The sequence below is a fragment of the Lagenorhynchus albirostris genome, chromosome 2, assembly GCF_949774975.1.
Source record: "Lagenorhynchus albirostris chromosome 2, mLagAlb1.1, whole genome shotgun sequence".
NCBI classification, from domain to species: domain Eukaryota; kingdom Metazoa; phylum Chordata; class Mammalia; order Artiodactyla; family Delphinidae; genus Lagenorhynchus; species Lagenorhynchus albirostris.
In genome coordinates this window covers 104,055,998-104,083,528 of record NC_083096.1, presented here as the reverse complement: position 1 = coordinate 104,083,528, position 27,531 = coordinate 104,055,998, and the positions used below count along the sequence as shown (strand labels likewise).

Sequence of the window (27,531 nt, the reverse complement as noted above, 5' to 3'; positions counted from 1 at the left end):
AGAAACAATAAATGCTGGAGAGGGTGTGGAGAAAAGGGAACCCTCTTACACTGTTGGTGGGAATGTAAATTGATACAGCCACTGTGGAGAACAGTATGGAGATTCCTTAAAAAGCTACAAATAGAACTACCATATGACCCAGCAATCCCACTACTGGGCATATACCCTGAGAAAACCATCATTCAAAAAGAGTCATGTACCAAAATGTTCATTGCAGCTCTATTTACAATAGCCCGGAGATGGAAACAACCTAAGTGTCCATCATCGGATGAATGGATAAAGAAGATGTGGCACATATATACAATGGAATATTACTCAGCCATAAAAAGAGACGAAATTGAGCTATTTGTAATGAGGTGGATAGACCTAGAGTCTGTCATACAGAGTGAAGTAAGTCAGAAAGAGAGAGACAAATACCGTATGCTAACACATATATATGGAATTTAAAAAAAAAATGTCATGAAAAACCTAGGGGTGAAACAGGAATAAAGACACAGACTTACTAGAGAATGGACTTGAGGTTATGGGGAGGGGGAAGGGTAAACGGTGACAAAGCGATAAAGAGGCATGGACATATATACACTACCAAACGTAAGGTAAATAGCTAGTGGGAAGCAGCCGCATAGCACAGGGAGATCAGCTCAGTGCTTTGTGACCGCCTGGAGGGGTGGGATAGGGAGGGTGGGAGGGAGGGAGACGCAAGCGGGAAGAGATATGGGAATATATGTATGTATATAACTGATTCATTTTGTTGTGAAGCTGAAGCTAACATACCATTGTAAAGCAATTATACTCCAATAAAGATGTTAAAAAAAAAAAAAAAATCGTGACCCTTGACATGGCCTCAACTTGTGAGGACCAGCAATGACTGTATATCCTTGACCTCCTCTCCATTCTTGGCCTCCCAATTAATTCTTTTCCAGGGCCTTTGTATTCAAGTCCGCACAAGGCCCTTAAACACATACTAAATTCTGCAGAATCTCTGCAGATGAGATCTTATTCCCTGAAAGCGCCTGTGTGATTGGTCCCCTATGTAATGAAGGAGCTTTTATATTTTTAGTTTTCTTCCCATACAACAAACACTATTAATAACATTGTACTTTCTCCAGAGATGATATGGATTAGACCAAATGGAAAGTTACCATGGCTACCACAGTGTTATTTTTGGTATGAGAAATTCATGCCAAGGGAAGTAGCATCATGGTCAAGAATTGGAGCTCTATTTCCGCTTTGCTATCAGGCAATCAATCCCAATTTAATTTTGAAACTCTAATTGCAACAGAAACTAATTATGAGCAGCAAGACCTGAAACCCCTAATTAAAGTGGGAGTCAATAAAGTGATGCAGCGTTACCACTGGGGCAACACTGGTAGGATGAGGGATTTGAGCACAGGTATGTTTTCTTTCCCAGGTAACTAAGCAAAACAAGACAGGGAAACATATCCCAAGAGTCAGAGGGAAAGCCTGAGCTGGGTTGGAAGGCTTCAGGTTCTGGTGAGCGAGCAGGTCAGGTCCTCTCTCTGTGCTATGAAGATGCAACATACTAAGGTGGGATAGGAAGCCCAGGTGGGAAGGAGGGTATTTCCACCGACAGTCAACCTCCAAGAGTGGCCGTGGTGGGGAGGCCGAAGGGTGGTTAGTTCAGACCAACCCCATGTGTTACTGTGGCCTTTCTGTGCAGGCCCTGGAGAAAATAACTGCAGAGGCGCAGTGGTCTCAAAACAGAATCTCATCACGCAGACCCAGATATTTATGGGCTGTTTCCTCAGATACCAAATGGTGAGTTGCACTCTTCTGAATTAGCAGAAGTTGGCTTATGCGAGGACTTCTATTAGAGTGTACATCTACTGCCAGTCTCTGCAGGGCATGATTCCCTTCGGGACCTCCCCGTCTATCTCCGACAGCTTTAAAATACTGTTAATGGCATGACTTCATCTGCCCCACTCTAGAACGATCCATATTTAGGCCAGAAACCACATGCTCCTCACGTCACCCCACTGGGCTCCAGGTTAGAAAGGGGCTCTTAAATCAGGGAGGAAACACTCTTAACCTACGATTACTCACTCTCCTCCAAATTCCTTGACAAAGAGACAAAAATGAACTTGGCGGAGTGGTTAGAACGCTACTCTGAACGCTCCAAAAGGGCAGTAAAATTAGAAGAAGCCTCTCCTCTTCATATTCACTGTCTATTTTTCTACAAAGGGCTCTTTCTCCCTGTAACAGGGTCTCCTATGAAATTTTCCTGTTGTAGCTTTTTCAATGGCACCAAATAAGTCAGTCCCTTAGGAGAGGGAGCTCTGCTGTCAGGGTGGGAAGAATTCCTTGAGAGCTTTCTGATTCCTATTTCCCATGAATAAATGAGGTCCTTAGTCATGCTGGGGCCGACAGGATTTTTCCAAGGCAGACAAGTCCCCAGATCAGTGACAGCATATACTAAATGGAATTCTTAGTTGTTGTCACAGGTGGGCAACAGAACAGAGGCTTCGTCTTGATTTAGTCACATGAGGTTCTTTGAATATTTTCATCAAAATAAATAGTGTATTGACATATTACCTTTGGTATTGATGTCTTGTAACAAAGGTTAAGAATGGGAGCATTCTTTAAATTAAAAAAGAAAAAAGACAGTTCTGAATACGGAAACGTTTTGGAACGTGACTGCAATTTGAAAGGAGATATTTGGTGGGTTCTGTACTTATATACGTTACTGACATAATGGAACAGCAGGGTAAGTGGAGAGAGGGGCTCAGCCTTCATTACAAACAAGGAGGGAGAGAGAGAGAGAGAGAGAGAGAGAGAGAGAGAGAGAGAGAGAAAAGAAAAATAGTATTGGGCTACCTTGGTATAAAATTTCAGCCCAAGGAAACTGAAAGTCTCTTAAAAACAGAGCTTCATCCTAAAGCACAGACAAGGAGCTCCCTTCTGTGTGTCCCGATCCTGCTTCCAGAGGAGACATACCACTAGGGGCTTATGAAGATCCATACGTCAAAGTCAGCACGTCTGTTTTTACAGCCAGCGGGCTGCAAACTTTTCTAGTGCCTTCAAGGCCCCCCCAAAGAATTTTAGATGTACCTTATCTCACACCTACCTTTACTCCCAGGAAAGACTTGCGGTGATAGAAGCAGCACAGAGCAGCCGAGAGGGCGTGGAAAGCATTGCACTCCTTAGGCATCTTTCAGTCTTCAGTCCCTGGACCACACACTTTCTTTAGGGTTAAAGGAGAGGGGGCTTGAGGCGTGAGAGCTTCAGTCCCGCTGCAGCAGCTGTGCTGCGCCAGCCCGCGGGCCGCAGGGGAGTGAGAGGCTCCTTCTCCCCGGCCGGGCTGGGACTTTCCCTCTCCGCTGAAGCCAATACGATCCACTCGCTCAATTCTGGCAGGCGGGTGTCCAGCCTGCCATGCACACAGTGCCAGAAATCCTCATGTGACCAGACTCACTTTCTGTTGAAATTCTAACCTCTTTTAGAAGAGGCTCTGGGCTTTAGCTGTCCCCTCAATTTAGAGACCCAGCAGAAATCATCATCCCCCCAGGCAACCTTTCCTCCCCAGGGCTGAAGTCACCAGGCAATCTGCTCCTAGAGGCTCTGTCTGTTTGCTTGTTGCCCCAGCACCTAGGAGTTCAAGAAGCACACATCACACCACCCTGTGATGAGACAGAGGCTCCTTTGAGAAAAGGACCCAAAGGCGAACTGGGTGTGACTTTCCCCTAGGAGCAATCCTAGAAGTCCCGAGAAACCTGGGCAGGATCCCCATCCCACTCTCTCAGCCACCCCCAGAACTGTTTATTTTTAATTAGGATGCTCCTGGCAGCCAGTTTGCAGCTGATAACGTTGGCATAGTCATCACTATTGGCAAAGCACTGTTGCCCTTAGGTGTTTAATTAGCAAGTCTGTCAGCTAACACCCTGAGGGCGGCCGTCCCCACCTGGCTGTGCAGCCTGTTGGGAGGATGGGGGACAGGCTACGTACCCTCTTTTGACCCAACTGTTTGTCCCACTCTCCTCCTTCACTTTAGACGCTTCACTGTAATTGCCCATCCCGCCTAACCCAGATCCAGCGGGCGAACCTCACGTCCAACCACCAAGCGCCACCAAGCGATCCTCCAGCGCTAAGAGACCTTTACCCCTACCAAGAGCCTCCCGACACCTTAGGGAAAAGGAATTGCTTTTCTTCTTTCATTCCAGTCAGGGTGGATTCTCAACAATTCTGTGTTGTTTTTTTTTAAATTTTTAATCAAACCCAGGTTTCTGCCTGTAGCGCTTCCTCTCCTACCGTTCCAAATATTAACTTTCTGCGGCTTCGGCCACTCAAAAATGGAATGTGTCCTGAAGCTTTCTAAAACTTCACACAGGCAGAAACTTGTAATGAGGAAGAAACAGAACCTATTCAGTCCAGAAAGGAACAACACCAGATGAGGCATGAGGGAGGTATGAGAAATATCCAACAGGATTAGTGTCAAATCCTCAGGAGGCCTCGGCCTTTGGACTAGGTCAAGTCAGCCTGTAAAAATAGCAAACTGTTTGTTCAATGCCTAGTGTGTGGCTTCTGTGCTTAAATGAAGGCTCTGGAGAGCGATAGATCTCACACTCACCTCAAGGGGCAGAGGCTCAGCCTAATAAACACCTCTAACGTGGGGATGGAGCTACAAAGGGCCTGTCATCACAGGAACAACCAGGGAGGCTGACTTCCTTTCTGCTTCTTCAACTGGCTCCCCACCCTCCATGATTCTGGGGCCCAGATGTGCAGCCCTGGGTCCTGGGAAGTCTACCTGAGACCTTGGAAGCAAGCACCAAGGGTGGAAGAATTCACGGGGTTTTTGAGCTGGAGGGGCCCTTGGAGATGGTCCAGTTGGTGGGTCAATACTGTCCCCCAAGGTCCATGAACTGGACCCATGAGGAAGCATTTTCTCTGTTTGCCCTCATTTCCATTAGATGGGGTTCAAAGAGTAAGTCCACGTGAGCAGCCAGGGCCCATGGCCCCAGGAGTTTTATGGGGATGACTCATCAATCAGGCCAATAGCCACCAGGTAAGGGGCCCAGTTTGCACCTGCTGTTCCCCTTTGACAGGAAATGACAAGCTCTGTCAGAATAAGAAACTCCCAGGACTTCCCTGGTGGCTCAGTGGTTAAGAATCCGCCTGCCAATGCAGGGGACACGGGTTCGAGCCCTGGTCCAGGAAGATCCCACATGCTATGGAGCCGCTAAGCCCCTGCGCCACAACTACTGAGCCTGTGCTCTAGAGCCTGAGCTACAACTACTGAGCCCGTGTGCCACAACTACTGAAGCCACGTGCCTAGAGCCTGTGCTCTGCGACAAGAGAAGCCACCGCAATGAGAAGCCCGCGCATGACAACAGGGTAGCCCCCAACCGCCGCAACTGGAGAGAAAAGCCCCTGCGCAGCAGCGAAGACCCAACGCAGCCAATAAATAAGTAAATAAGAAGAAACTCCCCAAGAGGCTAGCATCCCCAGCTCAGAAAAAGGGAGGGAAGCAGCTCCTTAAATCCTGCACAGAAATTCAGTGAGATTAGTCAGCCAAAGCCTCTGAATTCTGATACCCTACCCACAGAAAGACTGAATGAAGTGCATTCTTGAAAGAAAATATACTTAAAATAACTCAGACATGTAAATTACATAGTCAAGTGCTCCAGGGCCAGGTAAAAGCAAAGCAAAAGACAGGTCACTGCAGAATCACAGCTCTTGTCACCTGAGGCTTTCCCTGTTGACTCTAAAAAATGTCTCCATAACGCACGAAGAATTGGTTCTGTCAGGATTAAACAGTGAGCTAATCTTATTAGGTAACTGTTTCCTAAGCACTTTTTATTTTTTTGTTCCACACAAAGAATAATTTCTAAAGCAGCACTCAAAGGTTTTAATCAATTTTCCCCTGAAATGGCCAAGGAGAGAGACTAAAATAACATGTTGTTATTGCCACTAAAGATGATAGTTGCATGAATTCGTAAAGTGCCCTTCACTGACTTATGTTTTTTGATGTCTCCCATCCACACCGATCAACTCCCCCCCATTCTCCCCACAATGATGATTCTATTCTAGTTACAAAGAAACAGAGGACCAGAATGGCATGTCATGCAGCAGAGGACAGACAAAGGACCAGGAACTCCAGCCTGTGCTTTTGCCAGAACCTGGTATCTGATCACCAAATATGAGCTTTTTTAATGTCATATAATTAAACCGGTTACTGACACAGCCCCATGAAAAAGACTTGTGACCTGGGGTAGGTGGCCATTGTCTGATGATTTGGTACATGTGATCTAGGACCAGTCAAAGTTTGTATTCAGGGCTTTCTAAACACCATGCTCTTCTGGGGACAGGGGTCAGCATGTCTAATGCAACCCCAGGGACTGATGGAGGCGGGGTGGCCCGGAGCAAGCAGCACAGAGCTCTGGGAAAGCGCCGTGCTCTCCAGCGCCCCCTCTGGCCTCCTGGGAGGCTCACTCCTCTGAACCAAGAAATACACCTGTGAGAAAAGCCAAGGCTGCGCAGCCAGGTGAACCCTTGAAGAAAATCCTCATGACCTCCCGTCAAATGTTGCCCACCCTGTCTGGGAATAGGGTTAAAGGAGACCAGAGGAAGGCCCCTGCACAAGCATTGCCATCAATGCCATTTTTGCCTTGGGCAGCCTTAATATTAACCTGCCCTATTTAGTAACCATGGAAACAGGGGGTGCCTGCCAGTCATATTCCAAAGACAAGTGCTTCTTGTCAGCAGCAGCCCTTGGGCTGGGAGGGGCTGGGAGGCGCACCGAGTCCCTTTCCCAAAGTGCCACCGTCCGCACTAGAAGCTCAGCCTCCCCCTGAGGTAGACCCTCTCTCCAACACGGCATGGGGTGGGGACGAGGTCTCTGAGGAGGAAGATGTGCCTACCAGGTACCTGCTTTTCCCTGTTTCAGGGAAACCGAGAAAATAAAGCTGCCCACACCTCCACTCCCCTTCCCAGGACCAGCCCGGAATCAAGGCATCAAGCCTTAAACAACACCAAGGTGCTCTCGGTCACTGTCAAGCAGCCCTGCAGACAGCGACACTGCCCGAGGTGGGCGGCAGGCTTTGATCGGAGGGCACTGATCCAAGGCCACGAGGCCCAGCTGGTCTCTGCCCACAGGGGACACACTCGGAACATGAGTCAAGAGATCAGCACAAGTCTACATGGTCAAAACAGCTCCACCTTTGGGGCAACTGCTGGGACTCCTCACCTCCCTAGAAAGATCCATCCTTCCTGGCTTTTTGCCTCCACTAAACCCCAGTGATCTGGCTCTCAGTGAACAAAGACAGCTTTAAGGAGTTAGGGAGTAAGACATTCCTCCTGGTGCCCTAGAAGCAGGAAGATTAACCCAGACGGGCCCAATCCTAAGGATCCGTGGCCGCCTTCCGCAGGCCCTGCTCCCTGAAGAGTGTCCCGCCTGGGGGGCCCTGGGCCACAAAGGGGCACGTTTATCAGCAGCCCTGCTTCCCTGCGTGATTCTGATCACAGTAACCAGGAGGTGAGGTGTTAGGGGAGGAGGTCAGGCATCCGAGCACCCGCCCTCCCATAAAAGCCACAGGGCTCGAGGAGAAGGGCTGGGAAACCGCTGAGGGAGGAGGACGCCGTCAGGAAACAGGTCACCTCCTCCTCACGCGAGACTCAGCAGCTTCACAAGCCGCCAAAGACAATTCAACACATTTTCCTATAGGCAAACACAATTGATTTCCTGCTCCAAAAGGGAATGCAAACTGGACAAGGCGAGAGGAGGGCAGGAAGTGCCGGCTGAGCTCTTAGGGCCGGGTTGTGTGTCGCTGGCGAACACAGAGGGTGCATTTACGAGCCTTTGCTGTACGCCCCTCCTCTCGCTCTGACGGTTCCCCCAGATTCCTCAAGGGGATGAAAGAGTATGGCTGTTAAGTGGTCTCTCTCCGGAAGCAGTATTGATCTGCTTAGCACATAAAGAGAGACCAAGGACAGTATTCACAAACAGATTGCTCCCTACCGAGCCTTCCATCCCCTCCACAAATTTGTTTCTCTAACCGGCTATTAAAATTGTATAAACTGATAACATGAAGCAAAATCAGGTGAGCATCCAGCCCTGACTGCTTTCTCGCGCTGCCGCGTACAGTCCCGTCCCACACATCCCTCCACCACCACCGCCACCTATTGCCTGATATCACCCCAGAAATCCTATATTATGCAAGCTCAATTTTCTATTTTTAGCATTACGGCCAAATTAAAAGAACATGCACAGGGCATCATTCCAGCCTCTCCAACAGCAGACTCAGACTTTCTGGCGGCCTCAGCCTTCTTTGAGAGTCTGTGAAAACCACGGACCCTCCTCTCAGAACAAAAGGCACATATTGCAAAGTTTTACATATAATTTCAGGGGATTCCTTGTCTCCTGAAGCCCAGCCTTACACCCGTGGGAGTCTAACTCATCCAAGATGATCCGCCACCCACCTCCCAAGCTTCCTTCCATTCTACACCCGCTGTGCAGGCGACACACCCAGAGCACTCATTTGTTCTCCTGTCATTGTAGCGCCTAGGCTTTCTTTGCTGTACGCTTTTCTCTTTCCCCTTCCAGCAACTAACAGTGACAGCAAAAGCCCCTCAGAGGCCCCTCCCATGCAGAGCGCTGCAGAGATGGCCTGAGGGGCATCCACGAAGCCAGAATGTGCAAAGGCTCACCAACCAGATCCAGCGTGGGCTCCCATCTCGGCTGCCACGGGCTCGCCCCTCTCACAAGCACTTCTGCAAAATGACATCTGCCAAAACGGAGCTGTGAGACACATATCTGAACGTTTCAAGTGCTGCTGGGAGGTGGCAGGGTAGAGGGAGAGCCAGGGTGGGTTCAAGTCTTCATTGTACCACTAGCAAGCTGGGTGACCTTGGGAAATTTCTTAACCTCTCTGGGCCCCAGTTTCCTCCTCTAACTTACTGGGTTTTTGTGAGGATCAACAGAGATAACACATAGAGCCTGGCAACACAGAGTCTAGGCACTCAGCAAAAGTGAGCCTCCCTTCCCCTCCAAAGGAAGGGACCACAAAACCTGTTTCTCCGGTCCATTCCTCCTACAGGGCATATGTCCAGCTGCACCCTAAATCTCACCCAAAGGGCAGGCTATGGGACCCACGTCTTGCAAGGAGAGTGTGGACAGCACCACCCTGAGCCACTGACCGACCCCAACTGGTACTGAGGTGACTCCTGAGCCTTGAAAGCCAGGGAACAATGAGGAGGAGTTTAAGAGGTTTCTTTAGCCTTAAAATATTTTCTAGCCTTCAGATTTTAAGACTGTGTATTAAAATTGGTTTGAATCACACTTGCTCAGATACCTAAGATGATCTTCTACTGCAGACTCTCTGTCATTTGGGGAGTTAACAGGCAGCATGTGCGTCCAGAGCATCTGCCCACTCGGCCCTCACCCAAGGGGACTCCTGGGTCCACCTGCAACTACCAAGCTCTCCATGTCCAACCACTGTCCCAGCTAGTCTGACTAGGGATCCCGTGGCCCCTCCTTTCCCACTGTCCCCACATCAAGTGACCGCAGAGCTGGGCTTCAGCCTATGTCCCACCTGGGTGCCCTGCCTGATGCTCCTCCAACCTTTCCCCCTACCCCCTGCCTGGCTCTCCAGGCTCTTGCCCTGGGACTGGATCTTCCACGTATGTCTAGAGTCCCCAGAAGGGCCACCTCTCATGTGCCTGACTCCTTCATACTTCACCAGTCCATATTACTGGGTACTCTGATGCCAACCATTTATACAATTAGAACTGTGCCTGGGATAGCCCTTGGACGTGCCTGCCTCGCCCAGCTACCTTCTCTGTGTCATCTCTGATTCTGCTTTCTGCCTGCACCTCCTGCTCTCCAGCCCCTAATGGCAGGGATCGCCAGAGTTACAGTGCACTCTTCCAAGGCCACCACACACCCACCTCCCACCCAGAAAGGGTACCAAAGTTCTGAGTGGATGAAGCAGACTGTGAGGGATGCCTGAGAAGGCAGGAACCCTCGGACAGAGGGCAGGGTAGGCACCAGGTAAGAGGTGGAGCCAGGACTACCTCGACTCATTCCAGCCTTGAAAGCTGTGGCCAAGTGAAAGAGAAAATGATCTTAATGAATCCCTTCTTCTCTGTTTTCAAGCAAATTCCAGCCACCTGAATACAATACTTCAGTGGGAAAATATCATTTTTTCATGGTCATAAACTGATAATGGGTATCATCTGAGGGACATACTAGATAATTATGCATCCTGCCCAAAGAGCTATGAGAACCAGTCAGTCTAGGTCAGGAATTCTTAACCTCTGGTGGGATGGGGCTTCCATGAACCACTGGAAATTGTATATCAGCTGCTGTATGAGTACTGTTCACTGAGGTGAGGGGTCCATGGCTTTTACCCAAGAGTCATGTGACATAACAATCCCCACTGATCCAGAAAGACTTTCAGTGGCTCCTAAAGATGCAGCTCCTGAGGGTCTTAACTTGATCTTTTTTCTAGTGGAGAGGGAAGGGCAGAGGATACCCTGGTCATCACAGACATGGGCAAAGACAGATAGCCCCCCTTCCCTTAGTCACCTTGGACACAGTCAGGTCTTGGCAGGGCTGGGGCTGGTAAGAGGAGGAGATAGAGAGCTTTGAGGCAAGCAGTGCCACTTTCCTTCCTGCTGCTGGAGTAGCTTTAAACACCTGCGAGAGGAGGAGAACCCTCTCCCCCAGCTGGCGGAAGAGCCTGTCTGCATGCAATGCTTAGTAAACGCTTAGTGAGACCCTCAGCATCCCCTCCCCAACCACAGACTCCAGGGATGCGGTCCCTCCCATTAGACTTCAGCAGTCACAGACATCGTTCCAGCTCTCAGCCGGGCTCCTCAAAGGAGCCTTCACCACCCCATGTGCAAGGTCCCCAAGAGCCAGCATTTATACAGAGGACTTTTACCAGAGTGTCTATTTAATACTCGTGCTAGGAGACACGTATTATTATCTCTATTTCACATATGAGATCAAAACAGTTCTTAGAGTTAATAATTAAAACGACTGTGAATCAGAGTGGCTGGCTCTATCGCATGTGATCATGGAAGCATGGATACCACCTGGTGGCCTAGAGTACCTTATCTTGTGCAAATCCAGCAGGCAGAATTATAGCTGCTGCAAAAACCCTCTCCCTCTGACCGAGTGACAGATATTTTTGGCAACATAGACAGCTGGTCTCTGAAATATCCCTGGTCAGAAGTTCTCAACATTACTGATGGGAAAGGGCAGGACATGTACAGATGGATACTGAGGCCAGAATCTGAGAAAAGCCAGGAGGCGGCAAAGCCCCATCACACAGCTGATAAATGGAGGGCTAAGGGACAGACCGTCTTTGTCGTATATGAAGATGTCAGCTGGGCCCATTTCTCTACAGGAAAAGGCCGAATCAGAGGGCGAGCTGCACGGGAAGGACTGTACTGATTACCAGCTCCTTTCTTCCCTTCCTAAGGCAGTCAACTGCTAAGCCCAATGCCACCTCAGAAGTGACATCCAGGCAGTCAGCATTCATGTGGGTAATAGGTTCCTTCTGTCAGTGGCTCAAAGGACAGTACAATCCCTGGCCTTACATGTACACCCAGAGGAGTGGGAAGGCAGGGGAAGGAAGGGAGAGTTACCAGGGAGAGCAGCAAGAACTCATCTGGATCGTTCTTGAGGATCAACACACCTGCCTCAGGGTTAGGCCACTTGTGACAACAGATGCAGGAAGTTTTCCAAAGTCAAACTAGAAATCAAGGGGAATTCACAGCCCCTCTGCACCACCTCCTCACCTCCCACCTATAATTTCTCTGTAACAGTAGGGGAATCTGGGGATCTGCCTCCCAATTAAACTGGGAGGCAATGGATATCCAGCATACAAATAAACCAGGAGGGAGATAAGCTAGAGAAAGGTGAGTATATGACTTGAAAAGATCAAAACAAAAATATCTCTGTAAAACCTAGCATGCATATGCCAACATGCGCCAGCATTTTATATATGTACCCGGAGTCGGCAGAGACAATTAGAAACATAGCCTAATAGATTCTCATCCTAAAAATTCAGGGAGAAAAATGATGTAAATAGCACATAGTGGTTATTACATTTAAAACATTCACCCCAGGGCATGTGTATTCATGCTTGTAATGGTTGTGAAATCCAGTCAGAATACTGAACACCTAATGGTCCAGGAGTGGCCATGTGACCTAAGTTAGACCAGAGTCCTTCCTTGGGATTTTTCAAACCAGAGCAGAGGTAGAGGTCCCCTTTTCCCTTTGGACCATAAGCTTTAAGATTATAAGCTTAGAATAGCCAACAGCCATGTGCCCCCAACTACATGGAGAAGTTGATCTGAGAGAATGCAGTCAACATGCTGAGAGAAGCAGATGCAAGGGCTGAGAGTCCAGACGTGTTTTCCTTCCTGAGAACAGTCATCGACCCAGGCCACTCCGCCCCTGCCCTTCCCAGTGATAAATTTCCTAGCTCACATCATCAGTTTGAGAGTTTACAGGTTCACCTTATCATTGTGAGATTAGGTAAACGCTTGAGAGTAAAATATAACACACTGTGTTGGGCTCTGCTAGAGTTCACCTGTATAAGACACGATCCCTAAATCTGGAAATGCTAAAAAGGAGCCAATATAAACTGATGCTACACGAAAACACGTATGATACATGCCCATTAATAACAGGGTGATACACTCATGTTGCAGGGATGGGTGGATATTAATAGTGTTTCATAGCCTACTCCAAGGGCACTCCATTATAGAACTGGGTTGTCTTGAGTTCTCAAGGATAAAGCAGACATGAATTTGCCTGTAGGAAAAGGGAGAGGGATTCACAGAGTTAGAATGTTCTGTGCCACTGAGTACAGGTGTAAGTTTTGCTCCCACAACCAGCATCCCGCCTAGGCTACAGGAAACTACTAATAAATGGCTCTCTCAATCCTGCTTATACAGGCAACAGCAGCATCTTATGTTCCTGGAGAACATTTCCAAAGGCTATTCTGTTTTGTAGAAAGCCAGAGGACCTGATTCAGAGGCAAAGGCTCAGACATTCCCTTACAAAGGAGAACTTCACCAGGTACGATGGATTACCTGGGAGGGCAACTCTCATGACTCCTAGATCAAAAGAAAGGAAATTTGCATCACTTCCAAATTATATTTACATCTTCCCAAATTTGTTCCCTATGTAGTCCTTAGGTGGGCACGGCCTGGAAGGAGCCACGGATCCCTGGTTCTCAGCCTGTGTGGCCCTATGGGGCATCCTTCACCCATTGCTCTTGTTCTATTCATCCCAGTGAGGAGCCTCAGCCCCAAACCTGTCTTCCAGCATCCAGCTACTGAAGCACTAATTAAAATGATGTGTCCTTGTCTGGTGGCCTCAGGACCCAGGCCTCAGTCATCATCTTCACTCCAATGCCCAGTACAATACCAGAACATTTGAAGATAGCACAGGGATTCTCAATCTCGATCCACAAACACCTTAGAAGATGCACAGTAAGCGTGTGTGCGTATTTGTAGAGACAGGTTTCTTATTCATCATATTTGCAAAAAGATAGGGGACCACCCCCTAGACAGTTAAGAACCACAGAAGCATGAGACGTGAATTGCCACATGGGGGTTGCTGTCCTCACTGGTGAACCCACCTTGCCGTCCCTGTGGCTGGATTAGGGCTGGTTCCCACTTCATCACTTAGAAGCACTTTACTCTTTTAAACTGTGACCTACCCGGGTTCCCAAACGGGAAGAGGCTACCAAGACACAGTAATTCCCAACGTCCACCACCTGCTCTGAGTGAGCAACCGTAGAATGCTCTGCAAACTGGGAGAGAAGAGGATACGGCACTGTTCTGCTTAGGCTCCTGCCAGTAAAGACCATGGGAAGACAGAGAGGAGGAGACTGGACCACGATGGACACAACTGGACCACACAGCTCCTTTCAAAAAGCACCCACCTGGGCCTCTGAAAAATAAGGATCCAGTTGGAGACTGGTGGCCACAGGAAACAGTCCATCAGCTTTATCATTTCTTCTGTACAAAAAGCTCTTTTGAGAGTGTGAATGGGGGCTTTATGTAGTAAGTTCTCATCCACGAGCTAATAAATATGTGAAATAGCCTCTCAGACCAGGTTCTTACAGCCTGGACACTGAGGTCATTCAAGGAACAATTAGATGCCATCTGGAGAGAGCTGGAACTCGAAGGGCCAAGTGGCATGCTCTGGTTCCCAGGGTCTGACACATCCTTATCTCCACTGACAGAAAGGATGAATGGAGTCAGCTAGCTAATCCATGCTGGGAGCAGAGAATGGGCAAATACACAGCAATTAACAAAAGCTTAAGGATCAGGGGAATGTTGAGATCAGCCTGCCCCAAGCAAATATACCCCTCGACTGCATTCACACATCCAAGCTGAGCATCTCTGCCATAAACCAGGCATTGACCTCACCAAGCTCTGGGCTTTCATGGTTTTAACATAAAGCAATTAGAGCAGAACAGCAACTGCTGTGGCCCAGCTCTTTACAGTATATAATGAGCAAGGACTTGATCGTGTGAAATAGATTTAGTACTTACTAAAGGCTTTACAATCCACTCGATTGTAAAGAACAGGCAGACAATTGTGAACCCTTATTTCTGGGATAGACCCTCAATTTTTTCGTAGTTTTAAATGAAAATTGATGTCTCTTCTCTATTAATAATCAGTATTTTAAATGTAAATGCTATTGTTGAGCACGCTGGGTTTTTTCTTAGCTAGAGAAAAAATATGTATTTAGATAAACAGACAGTGATTATTTGTATTCGTGTTTCTCCAGCTTTAGAACAGCTCTTCAGTAGCAGAAGACCCTCTAGGACGGCAGTGCTCAGTGTGGTCTGTGGGCCCACGGGAGCCTTTCAGGGAGTCCGTGAGGTTAACAGTATTTTTGTAATAATACTGAGAGCTTTTTTTGCCTTTTTCACTGGGTTGACATTTATGCTGATAGAGCAAAAGCAATGATGGGTAAAACTACTGGGACTGTAGCAGCAAGCAAGGGGGAGACACCAAACTGGATAAGTAGTCACTGCATTTATTGACCACCATGCTTTTTAAATTTATTCTTTAAATATTAGAAATTAAAAATATGTATTTCTTTTAAAAATAGCCAGTTCCACTTAAGAAGTCCTTGATGAAGCACTAAGAATTACAATAGTCTCCCCTTATCTGCAGGCAGTATGTTTCAAGACCCCCAGTGGATGCCTGGAACCACCGATAGTACCAAACCATATATATACTATGCTTTTTCCTATACATACATACCTATGATGAAGTTTAATTTATAAATTAGGTACAGGAAGAGAATATCTGAATTGCCAACATCACTACTCTTGTGCTTTGGGGCCATTATTAAGTAAAATAAGGGTTACTTGAACAAGCACTGCAATACCTTGAGAGTCAATCTGATAAAAGATGGCTACCAAGTGACTAACGGATGGGATACATTGGACAAAGGGATGATTCATGGGTTAGGCAGGAAGGAGATTTCATCAGGCTACTCAGAATGGCACACGATTTAAAACTTACAAATTGTCCGAAAAAGAAAAAAACACTTATTAGAAAAGATACATGCACCCCAATGTTCATAGTCGCGTGACTTACAATTGCCAAGATAGAAACAACCTAAGTGTCCGTCAACGGATGGATGGATAAAGAAGATGCACACACACACACACACACACACACACACACACACACACACTGGATACTACTCAGCCATAAAAAAGAATGACATCTTGCCACTTGCAGCAACATGGATGGACCTGGAGGGCATTATGCTAAGTGAAGTAAGTCAGACAGAGAAAGACAAACACTGTATGATATATGTGGAATCTAAAAATTACAACGAACTAGTGAATGTGACAGTAAAGTAGACTCACAGATATGGAGAACAAACGAGTGGTTACCAGTGGGGAGAGGGAAGAGGGGAGGGGCAATATAGGGGTAGGAGATTAAGAGGTACAAACCATTAGATATAAAATGAGCTATAAGGATATATTGTACAACACAGGGAATATAGCCAATATTTTATAATAATTATTTATGGAGTATAACTTTTAAAAATTGTGAATCACTATATTGGACACCTATAAGTTATATAATATTGTACATCAACTATACTTGAGTAAAAAAATATTGTACCACCACATAAAATAAACCTTATGAATTGTTCGTATCTGGAATTTTCAGACCATGGTTGACTATGGGTGACTGAAGCTACGGACCAGGGGGACTACTGTATTCACTTTATTACATCCTGGCCCTGTGTCCATGTCTCGAAATTTCTGTGTGGTGAGACAGGAAGCAGACATACAGCACTTCTCCTGCACACCCAGCACAGTGGTTGTCTCGAGGGAAAGCAATTGTGCCATTAAGTTGTAGGCTGCACTAGCTGCTTTTTCATGGAATGCCATTTTTACTTCAAAGAATGTCTGACAAACAATGGTTATGCAGACACGAGTATTTATTTGGCAGACATTTTCTACAAAATGAACAAAGTGAGCCTGTCACTTCAAGGAAAACAACTGACAGTGTTTGCTGCCAATGCTAAAACTTGAGCTTTCAACTGAAAATGAGAATTTTGAGAAATGTGTATTTACCACCATGAGTGGTAAATACTTTAATGATTTTTTTCATGAATGACGATAATAATGAATGTGAGTTTTGGGTATTGTATAGTGAAATATGTTAACATTTGGAAGATCTGCATATCTCAGCAAAGCAGTATTTTTCAAATGACCGATGCACGATGGTACAAAATCGTGCATGGGTAAGATCCATTCACATGGCCAGATTGACCAATGGATTTTAAGGGAATAGAGTAAAAAAAAAAAGTTCATTGATATGATTTCAGATTCCACACTGCAATTAACATTTACGGAACTGCAACTTTTCAAGTTTTAGTATAATAATAAGGAAGAATATCTCTAATGATCTGAAAAGGCTATTAAAATACCATTCCTAGGGGATGAGGAGTGAGCAAAATGGGTGAAGGGGATCAAAAGGTACAAATTTCCAGTTATAAAGTGAATAAGTGCTGGGGATGTAATACACAGCATGGTGACTATAGTTAATAATACTATATTGTGGGCTTCCCTGGTGGCGCAGTGGTTGAGGGTCCGCCTGCCGATGCAGGGGATGCAGGTTCGTGCCCCGGTCCGGGAAGATCCCACATGCCGCGGAGCGGCTGGGCCCCTGAGCCATGGCCGCTGAGCCTAAGCGTTCGGAGCCTGTGCTCCGCAACGGGAGAGGCTACAGCAGTGAGAGGCCCGCATACCGCAAATAAATAAATAAATAAATAATAATACTATAGTGCATATTTGAAAGTAGCTAGCAAAGTGGATCTCAAAAGTTCTCATCAGAAAAAATTTTTTGATAACTATGTATGGGGACGGATGCTAACTGGTCTTATTGTGATCATTTTGCAATGTATACGAATATCAAATCATTACATCGTATACCTGAAACTAATATAATGTTATGTCAATCATACCTCAATAAAAAAAAGACTATTCCTCCCTTTTTGAATTACATTATCTGTGCAAGACCAGATTTTCTTTAGACTTCAACCAAAATGATGTAACACAACAGATTGAAGGCTAAAGCAGACATGAGAGTCAAGCTTGTTCTATTAGACTAGACACTAAAGAGATTTGCAAAAATGTAAACCAATGCCATTCTTCTCACTAAATTTTGTTTTGGAAAATGATTATTTTTTATAAAACATGCTATTTATAGTCACATAATGGGTTTAATATTGTTATTTTAAATGAATTAAATAAACATTAAAAATTCCTACATTTTAATTTCTCATACAATAAACCAATAGCTAAAACCCACATAACAAAAGCTCTTTGGGGTCCTCAATAATTTGTAACAATTGAAAAGGGGTCTTGAGACCAAAGAGTTTAAAAACTTAGGCTCTCATATATCTAACCTACCTGTTTTACATAATTTTGATTAAGCCATAAGTTTTCAGCATCAAATCTGTGGAGTAGACCAAGGTATATAAATAGAGGAGTATCTATTTTTATAAGTAACTATCATAAAAGCACTAATGATTATCAGAGGAAATTTGGAAACAGAGAGAAATGTGAAAAATAAAACAAAACTCCTTAATTGCCAGGAAGTTAATTTTGACTTATTACCCAACACTCAATCATTCTACTCATACGTGTTTATCTTACAGAAATTCTCGCACAAATGCACAGCAAGCCTTCTCAGTGAGGCAATGTATCCTTCCAGTACTGAGCTTCACGCTTCTTTTCTCCCACCCATATCCAGCCCCTCTGGAAATCCTGAAGCTCTGCCTTCATATTATATGTCAAGAATCCCCCTTCTTCACCACCCCTTCTGCCATCACAGATCCAAATCATCACCATCTCTCACCTGGACGGTCACCACGGCCTCCCATCTGATCTCCCTGCTCCTACCCTTGTCCCTCACAATCTGCCAGCAACATACAGGCCAAAGTGATCCTGAGAAGGCTCCCCATCTCACTCTGTAAAAGTTAACATCTTTACTGGGACATCCAGGCCCTGTGCAACCTGCCTCATCCCCCTTCCTCATTCTCTCACATCAGCTTTCACCACTCTCCCTCAAGGCCACGCCCTCTGGCCCCACTGGCCTCACAGCTGTTCCTGAGTGGAAGAGGTGAGCTCTGGCTTTCACGGCCTTGCCCTTGCTACATCCTCCCCCCATCAGACACCACTCTTTTTTTTTTCCTTTTTTTTGGCCACGAGACTTGCGGGATCTTAGCTCCCCAACCAGGGACTGAACCCGGGCCCTTGGCAGTGAGAGTGTACAGTCCTAACCATTGGTCCACCAGGGAAATCCCCAGACACCACTCTTGACTTGCCCCTCCACTAGAAAGTCGCCCTCTGGGTGAGGCCTTCCCTGGCCACCCTACTTAAATTCAACGTCCCCTTAACTCCAACATTTAGTAGTTCTTTCCCCTGATGAATTTTTTTCAGCTCAGCACTATGTCTACCAAACATGGTGTACTCGGTTGTCTTCTCTGTCTTCTCACCATTCCACCCCATAATATAAGATCCATAGAGGCAGGGACATTGTTTTCTTCACTGCTGTATCCTCAGGCCCTCGAACAGTAACCAGCAGATGGCAGATACTCAATAAACATTTGTTAAACGACTATGCCATATATAACAAATATGACTATATTTGTTAAATAACTGCAAAACTGTTTTTAACAAGAATCCAAATGTCAGTAGGAAATTGGTTAAATATAATTGTATTTCACACAATGGAATACTGGATAACCATTCAAAAGAAGGAGGTAGGGCTTCCCTGGTGGCGCAGTGGTTCAGAGTCCGCCTGCCGATGCAGGGGACACGGGCTCGTGCCCCAGTCCGGGAAGATCCCACATGCCGCGGAGCAGCTGGGCCTGTGAGCCATGACCGCTGAGCCTGCGCATCCAGAGCCTGTGCTCCGCAACAGGAGAGGCCACAACAGTGAGAGGCCCACACACCACAAAAAAAAAAAAAAAAAAAGAAAAAAGAAGGAGGTAGACCCACACGTTTAACAGGGAATGATGTCCAATGAAAACAGGAAGTTGCAAAGCAATATGTAGTTATACACAATTTTTGGCAATCAATCAAATTGTTCCCCAGCTCAGCATTCTTGCTCTCTTTAACAGTTTGATCATCTCAGAATTTCCTAGGAACACTTGAAGTTTCCTCACCCTTCCCATTCAATAAATACGAGAGTCCCTACTCTTCCTAGAAGACTCCGCCTGCTGCTCTCTCCTGCCACAGTCAGCCTGGGCACACACTTTCCCGCATGCTGGGGTGATATCTGTCTTCTGCCTCACCTAATACCAGCTTCCTTCCTGTCAAGTCACCATTTTTTTCAGCTGTCAAGTCACAATTCAAATATAATTTTTTCCAAGAAAACTTCTTGGTAATGACATGTGAAACTTCAGATCGATGCCAACTCCCCCTCAAAATGTACATACAGTATTGCAGCATCTTAGAGCTGTTAGTCCAAGAACGTTAGACAATTAATTCTAATAATAAAATGCCTTGACAATTTTAATGTCGTATATGGAGCTAATGAAAATGACTTGCCTTCTTACATAATTTAAACACAGACCTTAGTTCTGAGTTTGTAAATATAATGCTATGGCACACTCTTACATTTAATATTAAAAGCTCCCAGAACACACAGAAACTGTCTCACAGCCAAACGCTGTGCTGCTGTGTCATTCAGTTACCACTAGAGGGCAGAGCTTAACAGCAAACGATTCCAATGCTGAAGAGCCTGGCCTCTCATTTGCGGGTTGATGAGTTACTGGGACCTCACAGCTGATAACAAGATCCCTGAGCTGAGGATTGAGAGATCATAGCCATTTTAAAAGTATATACCTCTGGGCTCTCCTGGTGGCGCAGTGGTTGCGAGTTCGCCTGCCCATGCAGGGGACACGGGTTCATGCCCCGGTCCGGGAAGATCCCACATGCCGCGGAGCGGCTAGGCCTGTGAGCCATGGCCACTGAGCCTGTGCGTCCGGAGCCGCAACGGGACATGCCCTAACAGTGAGAGGCCCGCGTACCGCAAAAAAAAAAAAAAAAGTGTATACCTTTGCCTACATGTGTGAGTATTTAAGATGACAACAGTGATTCTGCAGTTTTTATACTATACCAGGTTGGCAAGAGAAGACAGAGTGAGGTTAGGGGTGGGAACCTCCTTGCTGTCATGAAATAAAATCACTGAAGAATTTCTGGAAAATGTTTAGAGATCTGTGTGTGACTTACTTTAGGAAACTTAAAGATCTTTGGGACAAGCTCATTCCCTCGCCCCTGAATTTCAATGCCCTTCCCATCTGGCTGTATATGGTCATCAGTCAGCCAGTCAGTTACTAAATATTTATTAAGAGGACAAGAAAGGGTCCTTGCCCTCAGAACTCACATTCTAATGAGGAGTGGTTATTGTTGTATTTAACTAAACAAATAGAATTTGGCACAAGTGCTGTGAGGATAATACTCAGAGTGATGAGGCTGCGGAGGCTGCTTTTAGCAGGGGGGTCAGGGAAGGTCCCTCTGAGGCAGTGACATCTGAGTGGGGATGCACCAGCCACCGGAGAACTAGGGTGACAGCTACAAAACCAGCATTTCCAGAGTGCCATCTACCTATCAGGCACTGTGCTAACAACTTTGTGTGCATGAACTCATTTAAGCCCTACATTCTCCCATTTACTGTTAAGGAAATTGAGCTCCAGAGCATTTCAGAAACTTGCCCAAAGTCACACAACCAAGAAATGGCTAAGATGGGGCTGTGCCTCTGTATTAGTCTCCTAGGGCTGCTGTAACAAATTACCACAAACTGGATGGCTTTAAAATAGAAATGTATTCTCTCACGGTTCGGGAGGCTACGAGTCCAAAATCAAGGTGTCGCAGGGCCACACTCTCTCCGAAGGCTCTAAGGTGGGACCATTCCTTGCCCCTTCCTAGCTTGCGGTGGTGAACACTGGCAATCCTCAGTGTTCCTAGGCCTGTGCACACAACAACCCCAATCGCTGTCATCACATGGCATGCTCCCTGTGTGTCCAAATTCCTCTCTTCTTATAAGACACCAGTCATTGGATTAGGCCTACCCTCACCCAGCATGACCTCTTCTTAATTTGATCACATGTGCAAAGACCTTATTTCCAAATACGGTCACATTCACAGGTACTGGGGGTTATAGGACATCAACACATCTTTTGGGGAACACAGCTCAACCCACGACAGCATCCAAGCACCCTCTTCAAACCACTCAGCTGTTCTACCTCAAAAGAACCTTCCAGGCTTGAGGGAAAGGCAAAGACCCGGCGGCAGCAGGAAAAACCAGCATGGAAAAGTTTGTGAGCAAGGTGGATGGCAGGAGATGAGCTTAGAGGTGAACAGGCCACAAGAGGATGGCTGCGAAGCCCAGTTATAAAGCTGAGTCTGGTCAGAGGCCATAGCTTCAATCCCTGCTTACATGTTAGTTCTCCAGTCTCTTCACCAACTCTCCTACTATTGGGGATCTCAGAGGAGTCCTCTTCCTTCAGCCAAGGATGAAAGCTGCAGCACAGAACATGAATGTGAACCTGCCGTTATTCCACTCACAGGCCACCCCGGCCTCCCTCAAGCACCTCCAGAGGGCAGCTCCAGGGTCTGACCTTGATTCAAACCATCAAGTTCAGAAGCCTAGGGGGAATTCACTTCTGACTTGGGACACTGAGAAAACACATCTCAGGCTGTACTGGCAGAGCAATATCTGGCCTGAGGAGTTATCCAGACAAGCCCCAGGCAAGAGCAGTCAGGACTCAAGCTATTTCCGCACACCTGTTCACCCAGAAGAGCTGAAGATGCTAACGCGACAGGAGAGATGTCTGCTCAGAGCAGACGGGTCTACCTGATGGGATGCTGAGGTGTGTCCAGATCACGCAGTGTTGCAACAGCACTGTCTCTGTGATTGTGCAAGATCACACAACTTGCACAAGGACTCACTGCTGTGCCATCGGGCAAGGTCAAGGTGATGTCGATGACCCACGGCTGCATCGTGGAAGAGGTAGCATGGAAAGATGGGATTTTTTGTGGAAAGCCTACTACGTATTGTTCAGAGGAAAAACAAGGACAGTGTACGTGCATTCACTCTAGAGCAGGGGCCTACAAAACTTTTCTGTAAAGGGACAGAGAGTAATTAGTTCAGGCTCTGTTCTGTCACAACTACTCAACTCCATCATTATAGTCAGAAAGTGGCAATACATCAGTGAATGGATGTGGCTGTGTTTCAATAAAACTTTACGCACATTGAAATTTGAATTTTACAACTTTCACATTCTTCTTTTGATTTTTTAAAAACCCACTTAAAAACATAATATCCATTTTCAGCTTGTGGGCCTACAATAGACAGCAGGCCACATTTGGTCGCAGGCTGTAGTTTGCCAACTGCCCACCCCACACCCCTCCCCCAGGCTAATGATATCCCCAGCTGCTCATGAATTAACTTAATGTCATCGTGGTAACAAGGTCTCCAACTGGAAATCTCCTTTCCTCCCCTAAAATCCTTACTGGCTTTTGGCAAGATGCCAGGCATTGTGTGAACTCTGGAATTACCCATGGCTTCCTCTCTGTCACCACCTCCGTTTAAGTCCTGCCGGGAACTGTCAACACACCTTATAAAACAGCTCTTAATTCCATCTCTAAAAGGCCTCCGGCACCTGCCCTGACTTTCCATTCCCACTGCCACTATCCTAGGTTAGGCTCTTGATGACACTTTTCTCCTACCCAGCCTGACTCGACTGAACAATTACTAACACATAGAATCTGCCCCAAACTATCTGTCGAACGAACAAAGGCCGTAAAGTAGCCACAAGCTCAGCACTTTCTCCATCTGATCGGCAGTCCGATGTGGCCCATCTCAAAACCAAAAATTTCCCCTAGTGAGGCGGCAGCGCTGAAGGGCTAAACTATGATAAGCATTTAGCTTGCTTTTTTGAAAGTCAGGCTCAGCTGAGGTATAATCTGCCAGGAGTAAAAGTCACCCTTTTCTGTACAGTTCTGTGCGCTTTGAAACGACCCCAATCAAGGAATTCCAATCATTGCCCCAAAGTTCCCTCATTCCCTTTTGCAGCTGACCTCTCTCTCTACTCCTTCCAACCACTGATTTGTTGTCTGTACTGTACGGTTTTATCTGCATCCAACAGTCCAGTTCCTTTTTATGGCCGAAGAGGATGCTGTTGTGTGGGTCTGCAGTTTATCTGCTCGCCAGTCCAAGGACGCTTGAGCTGTTTCCAGTTTTTGTCAATGACAAATAATGTCACCATCGGCATTCACATACAGATTTCAAAAGGGACGTACGTTTTCATGATGAGGTTTTACTTTGTATAAATGGCCGTATTTTCACAGACCTGCAGGATAGGATTCCATTGAATGAAGGCTTGTCCTCCATCCCTATTCTTCTGCCTTCTCACCCTGCCTCAGCAATCTTTTACAAATGCAGTAACATTAAGCCTCCCAAGAATATCTGCAGAGAACTTTTTGGGGTGGGGTGGGAGGAGCTGGATGGGAGCTGTCTTCGTTGCTCCCAGGATGAGCCCCAAAGCTGCTCCCCACTCATGGCGGGGGGTGTTTGGCCTTCTCATCCACAGGGGGCAGTGCTGGCTCTCTGGGTGTGCAAGCTCAGGCAAAAACCTGCAGAGCCAGCCATCGGGCCATTATCTGCTTCATGTAACTCGTTAAAATCTCATGGAATGCACAGCGCACCATTGTTTTGGTAAGTCCCTTTCATGGCTTTGTGAGCTGGCTAATTCAGAGCAGACTGGCCTGTTTTCCCCGCTGGAAGAAAAAGACTCTCCTCAAAGACGGCTATTTAACCGTGACCATGGCTGCAGCCATCTTGAGCACAAAGGTGGGGGGGGGCGCTACAGCCCCCGCCGCCCCCGCCCCCAGCGAGGCTCCCACAGCCCGGGCACTTATTCTTGGCGCTGGAATTCGCATAATGACTCCTCTTTTAATCTGCTGGGTGACCTCATGTAGCCCCGGCCGACTGCAGGAAACGGCCTTGCTGAGATCTGAGCCTTGGGCAGTCTGTCAAGTCTGTAAGACCCTCTTAGAAAGCATTTTCAGAGTGTTAACCCCATAAGGACCGATCTCCGGGTAGCTCTGGGCTCCTGAGCTGCCGGTGTGCACCCCAGAGGAAGGAGAGGTCCAAGGGCGCTGGTCGCCTCTCGAGATACCGCTCCAGTCCCATCCCTTCTCCTAACCCACAAAGCAAGCTCAGAAACCGCAAATCATCTTAAAAAACTCGCCAAGTGGTTCCAGCAAGAGTCGACCAGGGCTGACGACAAAAGAAAGGATATTCGTTCACTAGGGAGCTCATGGGAACAAAAGGCTGCATTCAGTCCTGACACTTGCTCACTGCAGAGCCTGGAGAGCAGGCTCTGTCCGAGGGCACCGTGCTGTTCACAGCCTGGCCTTGCCTACACCTTGCTTAATTTGAAAAAACAGGCTTCCCAATGTCTTCTCGCCTTTGCTATTGCTATATTTATTTTTCAATTTGTCTTTCTTAAGGACAGTTTATTTTAAAATGAAAAAATCTATAATAAACACTTCTTCTAAAAGAAAAATCACAAAACCGTAATACACATTTCTTCTTAAAAAAAAAAAACCACCCAGCTCTGCTGTAGCTAATCACCTCCTCCTCTAAAAAATATACTTTTAAACCACTCTCAGAAAAGAGACTCTATTACTATAACTGTAAGGCTGTGTGTGAAGAAGCTAGAAAGAATTTGAATCTTCAGTCTAAAAGGAAGATAGGTATTAAGAGGAAGAAGAAAGGAAATACTATAAATTTATAGTTTAGTGAGTATGGGGTGGGGGAGGGCAATTCCCAAAGGTTAAAGAAGTAGCCCCAGGAAAAAAATGAAAAGAATGATAAAGAGTGAAAATGAAAGTAGGTTTCATAGGTTCAAGAGGCATTGCTAAAGTGAAAGCACGGGGATCATTGCTATTAAGCAAATGTAGGAGTGTTGCGGGTTAATCTCCAACCTTTTGAGGTAATACGATGGGTGGGCACTTATTATCTGCCACATCCTTGGTCTCAATGTCTGAGACACAACATAAAATGCCACCCTTGTTCCAATCGATGTGGCAATTTTATGATCAAGAATGATAGATTAATTAAGTACCACTTGCAAAAACCTTTCCGCTCCAGCTTATCACAGGCAGAGGGGATCCTAGAAGTCTTAAACTAGAAGGGACATTGGCCCATCCCCTGGTTTTCTAGTTGTGGGGAAGATGGAACCGATCTCAAATGGTCTTGGCCTGCGGTGGCTTGAAGCAGGATTTTGGTTCCCCGGCCAGAGACTGAAGTTAGGTGGCGGCAGGGGGAGTGCTGAATCCTAGCCACTAGACCATCAGGGACAGTGGCCAGTGACAAGGCCCTGGCCCATCAGCTTTGTAGAAATGAATTCCCACAAAGAGACAGAAAGTAGTGAAATAAGTGTTCATTAGGAGGAAAAAGGATACATGTGAATGGACTCATACAGGCAGACTCAGAGGAAGAGTCATGCCCTCATGGTAGTTTGAATCACTTTTACGGGGCATTTCTTCCAGGCTTCCTTTGGCCAATCATCTTGCTTTGCCTGGTTCTGAGTCTGTATTTGGTTTATCTCAGGGTCTTCCCCTGTGTGTGTGCGCGCGCATCTCTTAGCCAAGATGGATTCTAGCAAAGAGACCTATATGGGTAGGTTGACATCACCTACTCTGGTGTGGTGCCCCCTCCTTTTCTGACCTCCGAGGAACCTTTCTGCGCCTGTGTAGTGGGGAAGGTCTCCTTGACTTCGAGGATGAGGAATATGGGTCTCTTTATCCCTTATCTGGGCAGGGCTCAGCTTCTCCTCCCTCCTGTCTCCCTAGAAGGGGACAAACCCCAGCTGCTCAGCCTGGGGCCCACCTATCTCCTGCCTCAGAACCCACAGAGAGAAGGTGGAAAGTCCAAGGTCATGCCGCTAATTAGACCAGAGCGTGGACCAGGCTCCCCTCCCTGGAGGGTCTTAGGGGCTGTGTAACTTGGAGTCTCCTATTGGAATGCTATCTGGGAAGGATAACACACTGAGCTATTACCATGTATTCACATTTTAATACAATTATTTTTATCAAATGTTCTAAGCAGCTACCTGACACAGGTCTAAGAAATTAGACACAGAGTAAATACATTTTAAAGGCAGTAAAAATATGGCAAAGACTAAATGGGGGGCAGTAAGCAGGTAAAGCAGCCCAGAAGATAAACTCTACTGAACAATTTTGCCTAGGGCTATTTCCTCTGTTTTTTAAAAAAAAAAAAGTTGGTTTTTATCTAGGGTAAGGTATGCTAGGTACGCGGAGGAAAATTCCAGAGTTGCACACTACTAGCCAAAGTCACTACCTTGAGAGCAAGAGGAAGGTGCAGCTGCTTGGAGGTTTCTGCTTTCCAGTCTGGAAGAAGTGGTCTTGTTCAGATATAGTGAAAGAGAAACAATTATATTTGATTACAGAAAAGGATCTCATGACTCTACAAAACAGTTAAACTCAGACCTTCAAGATGATCATGTTTTAAGCTACTGGGTCGGTGGGAGTGGGGAATGTGGAGAGAGGAGGGGGCTAGGGACACAAGGAAAAGGTAAAAAAGAAGAAGAAGAAGAAAAAAAAGAAAACTCGCCTCGCTAACAGTCAGAATTAAAGAGACAGAAACAGTGGAGAATAAGATTCCAAAATCCCTGGGGGTTCTTTGGATCTATTCAAATTTTCTTATCACATCCAAGCAGGGAATTCATCACTTAGGGTAACCAGGTGCCACTGGGAGGCTCCAGCAGGAGGTAAGCCTGCTGAAGAAATGAAAGAACTACCAAACAGCCCTAGGGCTTCCCCGCCAAGCACTTTTCCCTCCATTCCTCACACAGAGGAGCTCCTCGTAACCTAGCAACCACCTGCCGGGTCCCCTTTCACGCTGCCTTACTGACTGTGCAGCAATGCCAACTGTGGGAAGTGCTAGGAGGACACAGAGTACAAACTGGAC

The 27,531-nt window shown here is 46.5% G+C and overlaps 1 protein-coding gene and 1 long non-coding RNA gene across 7 annotated transcripts in view; one reads left to right on the top strand and one right to left on the bottom strand.

Moving 5' to 3' along the window:
- The window catches only part of BCAR3 (BCAR3 adaptor protein, NSP family member), a 212,877-nt gene that overhangs the window by 55,589 nt on the left and 129,757 nt on the right, over nt 1-27,531 (bottom strand). The window contains exon 1 of one of the 6 annotated variants that reach the window (XM_060139554.1): nt 3,086-3,477. The exons of 3 other annotated variants lie outside the window; for them this stretch is intronic. In XM_060139554.1, the coding sequence (XP_059995537.1) occupies nt 3,086-3,169 (84 nt within the window). In that variant the 5' untranslated portion in view covers nt 3,170-3,477. Of the gene's footprint in view, nt 1-3,085; nt 3,478-27,531 lie in introns of those variants that run through there. 2 more of the 6 variants (XM_060139556.1, XM_060139555.1) reach the window with 2 other exon arrangements.
- Nucleotides 1,274-6,159, top strand: LOC132514616 (uncharacterized). Its single transcript, XR_009538878.1, has 3 exons — nt 1,274-1,393; nt 1,682-1,779; nt 6,046-6,159. It is a non-coding gene; the product is annotated as an uncharacterized LOC132514616 (long non-coding RNA).